At 40.4% G+C, this 11,549-nt stretch overlaps 1 protein-coding gene across 5 annotated transcripts in view; it reads left to right on the top strand.

Moving 5' to 3' along the window:
* Positions 1 to 11,549, top strand: part of MIPOL1 (mirror-image polydactyly 1) — a 448,613-nt gene that overhangs the window by 202,525 nt on the left and 234,539 nt on the right. For 4 of the 5 annotated variants that reach the window (XM_019518865.1, XM_019518864.1, XM_019518863.1 and 1 more), the window contains exons 9-10: positions 2,250 to 2,283; positions 2,543 to 2,713. In XM_019518865.1, coding sequence (XP_019374410.1) covers positions 2,250 to 2,283; positions 2,543 to 2,713 — 205 coding nt within the window. The remainder of the gene's footprint in view (positions 1 to 2,249; positions 2,284 to 2,542; positions 2,714 to 11,549) is intronic. The other variant, XM_019518866.1, reaches the window with a different exon arrangement.

Here is an 11,549-nt window from a genome sequence, read left to right as displayed (position 1 = left end):
CCCCCCCCCCCCCACTTCCCAAGCCAGGTGGAGAGTCAGCAGCACTTGCCACATTTTGCCATCCCTGGAGGCCAAGGGCCCAATGCTGGCTGCACCCCCACCCCTTTTCAGTATCCTAGACCCCCCCACAATCTATGGTGCATCTTGCGCAACAAATATCAACATGCATGCCATTGGAACTCAAGTGACTGCCTCCACTACTTCAGATATGTTGCAGTATCAGGTGCTTATTTAGCTGTATGATTAGTTCCCAAGTTCACAAGAGCAGCGCTATCATCATTTGACTGATACAGCTGAAACCATTCATTTCTGGCACCATGAGGGCATGGATATGATGCCTACAGTTGCCTACAAGGGACAGGCACAAAAAGAAGAAATGTTTCAGTACTGTACAGATGGGTTATTTGAAGTGTTGTAGATGAGATGAAGCTCAACCTTCCCCCACCCCCCATCTCTGCTCTCAGAGCTCTCAAATATCACAGTCTTCAAATGGTGAGAAAACTGAGGATCCTTCTGCCTTTCATGCCTTCTCAGAGGATCCAAAGGACATGTGCACAGACCTGGTGGCACTGCTGTGACCAAACGATCTGGTCTAGCATGTGTGAAGTACTTACATTGTGAGCCATAGCAATATCTTGAAGAACCAAAGCAGGAAAAGTAATATTTTTTTTTTCCTTTTTGTAACATGTTGACTGGGTTCTTCAGTTGACATGCCTTTTAGCAGGTGCTGTAAACCTTCAGAGAGAAGTGAGCATCTAGAGCTCAAGTGCCCATCACTTTGGGAATAAACTAGTGAGACAGGCCCATTTATGCAGATGAATCTAAGATCTGGAACTGATATTTTTTTTCTCTAAAGGAAGAACTCTAGGAATAATCAAGTCAAGAGTAAGGGTTTGATCAGGAGTTTATATTGTTTGGTTTGTATTAACTTGTTAATAAAAGTCAAAACCCAGCAAAAGTGTAAGTTTTCGAATCCATGTTGCCTGTTTGGGGCATGTTGGGAATAGCACCTGCTTACAAAATACATCAGCAATACTTTCCTTTGATGACAAGAATTCATTTTGATGATAAGAATTCATCACTGGCTAACTGTATCTAGTGCCCTGACAACTAGTATATCTATGGACAAATATCTAGCGCATTTTTAAATGTTTTGTGGTTGAAGAATGTCTGAAGGGAGAACCTTGGTTTTAAAGGAACAACTTGAGCAGTGATGCTGTTCATGTTATGTGTCATTGCCTTCTGGCATAACATTAATGGTTGCTCTATCTTCTGTTTTTATGAAATGCTGTATGCTTGCCTGTGCCAAACTGATATTTTAGCTTGGCCTCTTGTAGGCTCAGATCAAGTGTTGTGCTTGATCTACTGTTTGATTCAATATCCTCATTTAAACAGCTTGGAAAAAGAGTGGGAAGGTGCTTTTTCAGTTTTTAACTTTTCGAAAGTGTTAAATTTTTCTTCATTTTTAAACCAGCAATGTTCTGTAGTTTTAATATTATTATTACAAGTTGCTTTTTCTGTCATAGAAATGTATAACTTACCCCTTAATCATATCTATGTGTATAAGTTTGTGGTACTATTCATTGCACTTGCAAACCACATTAGCAATTGTTATGCCGTTTGACAAAACTATATAGTTTCTTTCCATCTGGCAAATCAGTCAATGTACTTGTAAAGCAACAAAGAAAAAGTATGGTATTTTTACTCTTGAATTATGGAAGCCTCACCTCTTGTATTTTATATATGGTGTAAAACAAAAAAGGAACTGAAAAAGAAAAATTCAAGTAGAGTTGTTAACTAATTTTTGGTGCTTGTCTGGGGTGAAAGGGGGGAGGGGAAGATTTATCTCCCCAACCTACCATCCCATTTCATTTTGGGGTGCAATAAAACAAAGAAAAATACATTTTCAGGTAAAAGTTGTAAGTCCAGAAATAAATAAAATAAGAGCACCAATGCTTTCTATCACTGGGGAACTTTCTTCATCTAAGCACATATGAACAATTGATCCTTGTAGTCATATATAGCAGTAAACATTAATAACTTAACAGTCTGAAGTCAGTGCTGAAGATATGGAGCATTATTGAAAGATGGAGTCGAGCAGGTGGCACTTTAATATGTTCAGTGTCATGGTTGACTCTAAAGACTAGTAGAATGAAATTACTTGAGGTTCTAAAGATTTAAAAAGCGAACTCATTTTGCTGCACTAAGGAAATGCTACTGATCAGGCTTTCTGTGTCCCTTTTTTCTAGGCTAGAAAATATTAACCCTGAAGAAAATGACATGGTAAGCCATTCTCTGAGGAGATTTCTTGATGTCAGTCTTATATCTTAGAGGCTTAAGTTCAATTGAGTGGGTTTCAAGAACTAAGATGTGGGAAAAAGAAGAATTGACACACTAATAACGTACATCTTTGCTGCAATATGAAAATTCAATAACTTCACTCAGTCAATTTACAATTCACATGTGCCTATTAATTAAAACCCTATATTAAATAAAATATATTAAAACTTCATGTCTGACTAACATATAATGCTGTTGGTAGACATTACAGGAATTACTGAACAGAATAAACAATGCAGACACAGGGCTAGCTATACAGAAGAATGGAGCTATAATTGTGGATCGAATACACAGGACCAAGGAATGTAAAAAGAAAATAACAGCTGAAGAAATGAATGCACTGATAGAAGAAAGGGATGCTGCTTTGTCTGAAGTAAGTCTCCACAAGTCTATAAAAGTATTTAGTGCCCAAATTCCCCCTCTTTTTATCTTTGGGGAAGCACATGCTTCAATGTATGTTGCAGCATTCCCTCTAAGCTGTGTGGTGTGCACGACGGTGCAGGCGTGCTCATGCCACACTGCCAGGCACGCCTGCATGCCCGCACACATTGCGCTCCTTAGAGGGAACGCTGGTATTTTGCCTTTTGAAAGTTCACTTTTTCTTACAGAATGCCAGAAGAGTAAACAATGATTACATATCGCAGGAATGCTATTAAAAATGTCCCTGCATTTTGCAAACAACTTTGAAAGATATTGATGTATATAAAAAACTACCAAAGGTTCAACTATGCACCTCACTGTGATACAGGGTCCAACAGATCTGTAAAGTATTAGACAGTGGAAAACTACAGAAATAGGTGATGACTCTGTCCCATAAAAATCTTCAAAGATGAACAGATATTTTCCTCCCCTCGAGGGCTCCACATTTAGGAATAGACATGTGTGTTCTCCTTGGTAGTCTCTCACTTTTCAGTCTCTTAATCTCTTCCCCCCGCTCAACAGAAGCTTATGGTACTTCACAGCACTTGACTCCTTCTGCCTCCCAACCTCCACATAAAAGTTATCCTCCTTCCCTGAAGAAAGAAGAGAGCTTCAGCTCTTCACTTTCTTCAGAGTTCTGACTGTCTGTGGCGGAGCACCTCCGGTGCCTGCCACTTTAAGGGCTGGAGTGGGCAGTAGGCAGGTGCTTCATAAGCATGGCCATTTTAGAGCCCTACTTTCAGAGCTCGAGGCAGCAGTCTGCTGCTAGCAGCTCAGGAGGCAACATCTAGCTGAGCTGCTTGAAACATCCTTGGAGGTAAGGGCAGGAGCTGTGGGGATGGTAAGGAGGCCCCTGGTCCTGGGCATGACCTGAAACTTCACCTTGCTGGGGAAGGGTGGCCTGGTGGGGCTGTTTGTGGCAGAGCAGCCCTCAAGAAATGCCAGGCCAGTGACCTCCCCAGTGAAAGGTGAGTAGGGGCACCTTAACCCCAGTCCCCACCATTCAGTGGATAGAATAGCAACGGCCAGGCATGGGTGTGGCCACCTGAGCCCCACAGGGTTGTAAGACCCTGGAGGCCCCAGTGTGAAGGAGCTGTAGTGTGGCCTCAGTGTGAGGGGGCAGGAAAGTGGCCCACACAGAGTAGGGGGTGCCTTTGCAACTTGAAGGACTGTGCACAATGGGGTGTAGAGTAGGGCCTGCCCAGGGACCAGACCTGAAGGGCTGCACCAAGGGGTGCATAGAGGAAGGCTGCCTGGGCAGCAAAGCAAAGGACTGTACAAGGGCCAGCCCCACAAGATCAGTGAAATGTCAAGAGTGAGCCCTAGGGAGAGGACATGAGTGAAAGGCCCTAGTGAGAGGGCACAAGTGTGAGCCCTTGTGAGGGGACAACTATAGGGGTCACAGTAAGACTATGGATGCCTGAGGCCAAATTTGGGCTGGAGGCCAAGTGGTATGGCTCAGTAAGGGAGTGGGGGGAAGTTTGATGATTTTGGATGCCATCTGCAAGGTATGGGCTATATTGTAGAGATGGTACAAAGCATGGATAGTGCCCCTTGGCATTAGAGCATTATAACAGGCAGCCTCCCATTTAGAACACCAGTTTATTTAACCAGCAAGTTGTGGCAGGCAAGAATGGGCATGTTAAGGTTGAAACCCAGCCCTGAGCTTGCCCCCCTGTCACTTATGCCTTACCAAGAGTCATGCTGGATTTTATGGCAGTTCTCTCTGCTCCAGGTCTCAACTCCTGACTAGACTTCCATGGCAGCCTTAGTCCTAAATAATGCTGATATGCCTCCTCCTCCATTAGATTTCAGGGTGAAAAATCCTTTGCAGTTTATTCTCTTCTGTGGCAACTTTTATTTCCTCTGCATAAAGCCAGAGCAAGCTTTCATAAGCACTGCAGTCAGTCATGGGAATTAACTAGTCAAAAAATTAAAGAAATGGCTAGCTTTTAACTTTAACTAGTTAAAAAAAAAAAAAGGTTAACTTTTTTTAAGTATAAGTTAAAAGTAAAAAAAAATTGAAATTCAGCTTTCCCAGAGTTTTTCCTAGCAGGCACTCTCTAGGACTTACACGGAACAATATTTCTTTATTGAAATCTAGGACTTCTTGCTTGAGAGACAGAGAGTAGTGTGCTTTCCTATGAGATATGGTTTCTTAAGAAGTACAAGTCCCAGAGTTCCTTAGTTCATGCTAGAATTTTCTGTGCATTTGCAGAAGTCAACAGGGCAGCCAGTTGGCTGCAGGAGAGGGAACAAGCAGAAGCAAGCAGACACATTGGTCCTAGTAAGAGTGGGAGCAAGTAGTGAGCAGATGATAACTTTTAAAATTTTAATGAAGATCCGAACCAGGGCCCAAGAATTTGAGCTATGAACAGCACATGTCCCCAGCGCCTGGGGGCGCACGGCTGCGCCGGCAGGAGCGCAGTGGCGGCAGCCTGGCAGCAGTGAGCAGGGAGTTTCTGCAGACACCACTGACACTGTCAATAGTGAGGGAGGGGGAGGGGAAAAGGGGTGGTGAGCTCTGACCAGGGTCGGCGACCACCCGTAGGCACTGCCAGCAGTGGCTGGGTTGACTGTGGACTGCCTACAGACAGCATCGGCAGTGCTAGTGGCAGGATGACAAACAGCGACTGCCCGCAGGCATCGCCAACAGTATTGGCAATGCCTTTTTGCAGGGGATGCACCGCCACACGTAGGGGGTACATGTGCAGCCATGTGCACCCCCAACACATCACCCCTGTGTTGAGCATTACTTCTCATCTGTGAGAAACTTATGAGATGTCACCTACTATGAAAAAACTGTTCATCCGTTATATCACAAGCATTCCCTCATCTGCTCATGTAGAGCAATTGTTCAGTAGTGGGGACTTAGTTTTGTAAGACGGAAGAGGAAAATTGTCAGATGTAAATTCTGAAATACAGCTTTTGCTGAAGTTCAGTAAGCATGTTTAAACCATTTATACTATGCAACTGAACATTCTTTTTCTCATTTAAACTGATTTTGTCATTTCAGTCTAATTTTGATTTTCAGACACTTTCATTATTTCTAATTCAGATGTATGTCATACCTTTTTGTTACCTTTTGAGCAATAAAAATTGTAACAACAGAGGTTTTCTTTGGAAACAACTTTCATTTGTTACCTGGCTATGAATATCTCCTTTCTATTATTCTGGTATACGTATACGATACATTAACTTTTACAAAGTACTTCACATGGAGAGGGTGAGAAGGATCTAATATTACATAGGTATTGGTAAATTGTTATTCTAAAAAACTGTATTACAAGTATAACATTGTTTTTAGGTAAAGCAGGGTGAGTTCCAAGTAAGTTACAGTAAAAGCCATGTTATCTAGCACATTACAAACTGGCACACTGGCTTGTAAGGTAAAAGTGAAACCAGAAGTGCCCACCATGGCACTTCCAGTTTCTCTGAGCCCCCATGGCCCAGGGCAAAGCAGCCTGCGTGGGGCCCCCCTCCCTGTCCCTCGGCACACTGACGCAGTGGGAGGGGTGGCAATGTGGCGGGAGAGGTGGCGGCCCGAACAGGCAAAGCTTGGGCCTCTGAGGCAACTGGCATGTTTGGTTATCCGGCACCCCCCATTCCCCATGGGTGCCGGATAACAAATCTTTTGCTGTAACATGCTTCTGTGGGCTTCTGGAAAAGAAACCCACTCATTGCATTTGAAAATGGAAAATGATGCTAAGAGGCAATTCACCATGTTTCACACATTTCTCATTAATCAACTTCAAAAGAAAGTAACTAGTTAAAAGTTAACTTACCTTTTAACTAGTTGAAAGTGGAAATAAGTTAAAAGTTAAATAACTCAAGTTAATTTTAAAGGCTGCTAACTTTTAACTTTAACTAGTTACATTTTTCATAAACTTTTCCCATGGCTGACTGCAGTAATAGGGGTGCTGAGCACAGCTGCTCTTTGAGTCCAGATAGGAATGCAGTCTTTTAGTGTCTACTGCTAGGTGTCTGGGTCTGCAGTAGAAACCACAACTTATCAGTGCTCTTTCCATGGGTAGTTTGCACCACTTAATCTAGGTACACGTGCATTTGATGCACATTATTCTCATCCTGTCCCATGGCTTGATCCCATGTATCCATGGCATACAGGCCACTGTTGTTATCTGAGCTACTGCAAGGGGCTTCCTCCGTAGCAAACAGGGTGAGTGTAGGCATGTTATGGCTGCTCCAGTATTAACCTCAAGTACAATCCCAGCTGTCTGTTTAAAGTATCATGGCAATATTGCCAGAGTAGGTAGATTAAATTAAATGCCAGCTGTCATCTTCATCCAAAACTAGGATCAAATTTCAATTTGGTCCTCCCTCAGATACTGTCTGTTTTAATGATAAGGGTGCATGGTGATACAAGAGACATTTTTGAGGATTGATAAAGTTATAGTGTTATTCTGATGTTGTAGCTGGCATGGTCCTGGAATTATGTCAGTGGCAAGGATTTCTTTGAGTGATATCTTTTACTGGACCAACTGCATAGTTGACATAGGGAAGTTTTCAGGTCATCCTTTGGTCCAGAGAATTTGGGAATGAATACAATAGATATTAAAATTGGGGTCTCTTTAATTTTTGGTTTTGTTTTTCTTCTTCTTCAACTCCACCCCATTTCAAATGAGGAATAGTAAATATGTTGCAGAACAGACCACCTTTACTTGATTCAGAAGACCTACTGTTGATTTCTGTTTGTGGGGCATATTTATGTATGTGGTTAGGTGATTACATGTTTAAAAAAAGTAGTAAACCACATAGGTACTGGTGAAAAAACCCAGCTGTCCTGGCCAAAGGTTTATGGCCTTTAATATATATTTTTTTTAATTATGGCTGGCTTTTTATCTTTATACAGGACATTGCAAGTTGGGAAACCAGTAAAAGAAAAGAATTCAGCAAAAGAAAAGGATATGTTTGGTATTTTTCTTTTGTTGTTGTTTTGCTTTTCTGTCGCAATATGTTTTCAAATATGTACGATTTGTAAAACCTATTAAGCTATTGGATTTTGGAATTGGAGCAGTATATTTGTGTAGTTTTGGTTTTTTTAACTTACTTGTATAAAAGTAAACTTCACAGACTCACATTTGTAAGACACTGATTTTCCAGATAATTAGCCAGAAAAATTAATAAAAAGTTGGTTATTTCATACACTAATGGGCAGATGCCAAGAGTACCACAGTATAGTAGTTTTCATAGTGGTGGTTACATCGATAATTCAAGTGATAGGCACATTTTAGGTAAATTATACTATACTGTCTGTATTTTAGACCAAACAGTATTGTTCCATTTAATGATCTTTACAATTCATAGCAGTAGGATTTTAAACTAATTACTGTTAATAGAATATATGCATTTTTTAATGATAGCTCATAATGATTTCAGTTTAGATTTTTACTTTGGAAGTTTGTGACAAAGAAATTGTTAGCCTGTTGTTAAGGTTGTACATATATTACAGTGATAACAGAAGGAGGATAAAGGACTAAATGTATTTCAAAGCATTGGTATCCTTAGCTTGATAAACCTAAATTACTGAGAGATGTGTGGCCGCTTCAGGTCTTGGTAGCATTTTGCAAATTAAAGGTAAATGCTTTATTCATTTTAAGTGAGTGCAAGAGCACATGTGCACAAAGACTGACTCAAAGCAAGAGTACAGTCACCCTTAGATGTACATAGACTGTGACTTCCCTGGAATGCAGCATTTAAGAGTTTGGTGGTGTTGGATAAAAGCCTTATGAGGTGGTGTGAAGACTACCATCTCTTTTCCACAGCTTAGTATTCTCTGGTGCCAAGACCAGCAATGCCAGTCTTCACTAGCAATGTAGCCAAGTCCACATGAGCAAAAGCTGCCTATCAGGTATTAAGGATTTTATATGGGTTTTGTGTCATGAAACTGCACCTACTAACCTCTCTCAGTGAGTGTCTTCACAGTAGTATGCTCTTGAAAATTGATCATAATTTACCTTAAGTAGCAGGAACATCTTCTGTTGCTGTTGTTAGGATTTCAATTTTTTCTCTTTAAGAAGCTGTGACATATGGAAGCCGTGAAACCTCAATTTACTGAGTTGGTTTCAGTTTAATATTTAATAATGTGCTAAGTGTGCGTACACTATAGTAAATTGCGTGTCTTCTGTGAGCATGCAAATATAGGTTATCATCATCTGGTCTTTCAGGTATGATTCAGGAATATGTTATGGTGGTTATATTGTATAGTTAACATTTAATTTGCCTGGTACAGTACACGTAGCTTGATAATAGTTAACTAGTTATATTTCTTGTCTTTAAAATTTTACTTGAATTTTTCACTGGTGAACAAACTAGAAGTGCTACTTCAGTCCTAGGAAAAATTATAAAATAAAGTTCTCTGTGGATCCCAAACACTGAGGAACCTCTGTACCTCCTTTGAGATTTTAAATGTAAACTCAGTGTCTTATTAACAGAAAGATGTGAGTGCTATTATTACTCTATCAAGTTGCACATGTGTATGTAATCTTAGATCATTCACTAGATTGCTGAGCAAATATGCAAACTACTTTTTGTATGTGCAAAAACAAATAAAATGGTATAAACTCAAATATTGGATATTACTTTTAGTATGTATTTTCAAGTGAATAAAAAAACAAGCAACTAACGGATGGCTAAACATTGACATCCATCTTACTCCCTCTCGCCCGTCCCTGCCATCAACCCATTAAAAAAAAACAAAACAAAAAAACCCCAATATTCAACCATTTGGTTGTACTTTCCAAGGTGTATTTGTTAGTGAACAAATCCAGGCAGCGTGTAGATCCTGTTAGTTTTATGGCTGCTCTTGGAAAAGGAAATAGAGAAAAGATGCTGACTGTTACAAGAATGAAGAAGTCAGTTTCTTGTTTTATGCTCAGATTTGTCTTAACCCATTCAGAGAAATAATCTGTCTATTCAGATGATTGTAGTGCAGTTCTTCTAAGTTTCTGTTTGTTTACAGTTGAGTAACCAATTCAGCTATTGACACACACAATATTTATAGTCACAATTATGTAATAGTTAAGGGAATTAGCTACCAGCAGGAGGCAATATGGTGTAATGCCTCAAAGCAGCAGCAGGCTATCAACCATTTTACACCTTCTGGACTGGAATGTTAAATGTGTTTAAAAAGTTGGCAGCTGAAACTGACTTGCATTGAGTAAATCACATCCCTTTTTCTTCTCCCAAAAGGGAAGAAAAATGCAATTTTCATTAGTAAACCTTGAGGAAGGTGGTTTTAAAAGGAGGCCAGGAGTGTAGATCATACTACAGAGTACATAGCGCAGAAGATCATGTATTTACTGTGTCCTAATTTTTCCTGTAGAAATATTTTATAATCGGGAACAGACTGCTGTTATAGAAAGTTTAAGTATTAAAAGGTGTAGAATTTGTCAAAGAAGAAAAGCAATAGTTTCATGGCCCGTGTGGTATTGTGTCTCTAATACCCTGGACTGAAGCAATAATGTAATTGGCAAGTAAACCTGGTTTTACAGCTTTGAGTAGTTTGATCACATCCTGTTGTGCAGGAACATGCTTATGACTGTTCATGTAAAAAAGATTGGCATGCTCCCAGTTGCTCATCTGAAACAAGTTTAAAGTACCTTTTTTCATTTCAAGGCACTGTTTGGCAACAGATGCCACTGTGGCAGTTGAAAATAAGGACTGGAAGCAGTATGCTTGATTGCCCACTGTTATCAGTTTCAGCTAATGACTAACACCTGATAAATGTCAGTAGTCACGAGACTGCTTCACACTAACCTTTTTTAGGCTGTTCTCAAACCATTTCTCTGCTTTACACCAAATGTGCTGCACAAATTAGTTTTCTCTGTGATTCATGGAGCATTCAAGCATTCTCACCACATGCGAGGGAACATTTCTCATTTAAGGGTTACACCTGTAAGCTGCACCAAATTTGGGAACAACAACAAAGTGGTTAGATGAAAAGAATTAGGACTCTGGAATTTAAACTTGGGGATTCTGTGTTTTTATTTAAAGGGCAGCAGTATGACCACACTAGTAAAAGCATGCTATGAAATCTTTGCTATAAAATCTTAAAATGCTTGTATAAAATGAATCTTTCAAATTAGCACTTGTTTTTGCACTGGTTTCCTCTTATTCCCTCCCCTTCTTCTATGAAGGCCAATTCACCGAGTTCACTGTGCTGGGATAGGCAATAGCACAACAGATATCGTTGCTGTGCTAAGACACTGTACCTCTACTGCTCTTCCTGCTTCCTCTAATATTTGTTGGGAGTTAGGAGAAGAGAGGTAGAGCACAGTAATCACAATTTATGACTTGGAGTGGTAGAGATCTTTATGCTGGCTTGCAGCTAATTTGATTTTGGACAATCCTGATTTGTTCTCCCAAATTCTTTTGGCAACAGCAAATTCTCATTTTGCCTTTATTTCTTGTGCTTTTCTCTGATTGGTAACAGATGAAAGGGTCAGCATAAGCTCATAGACTGCCAACCTGCAGCCTGAGTATCACAAGTGACACAGGCAGACTCCCTGTGTGACACACAATATCAGGCAGCACAGCAGCAGATAAGGCAAGAAGTAAAAGACACAAGGAGCAATGGCTTCAAGCTTCAGCAGGAGGAATTCTGATTGGAGATTAGGAGGAAATTTTTGACTATGAGGGTGGGTCAAGCATGAAGCAGTCTTCCTAGAGAAATAGTGGAATCTCCAACTTTGGTAGTTTTCAAAAGTAGGGTAAACAGATACTTGGCAGGGATAGTTTACTGAGGGATGCTTGGCCTTAAACAGGGGACT

Source organism: Gavialis gangeticus, unplaced genomic scaffold, assembly GCF_001723915.1.
Source record: "Gavialis gangeticus isolate Ggan-Ray unplaced genomic scaffold, GavGan_comp1, whole genome shotgun sequence".
In the NCBI taxonomy this organism is placed as follows: Eukaryota; Metazoa; Chordata; order Crocodylia; family Gavialidae; genus Gavialis; species Gavialis gangeticus.
This window is presented reverse-complemented; position numbering and strand designations above follow the sequence as displayed.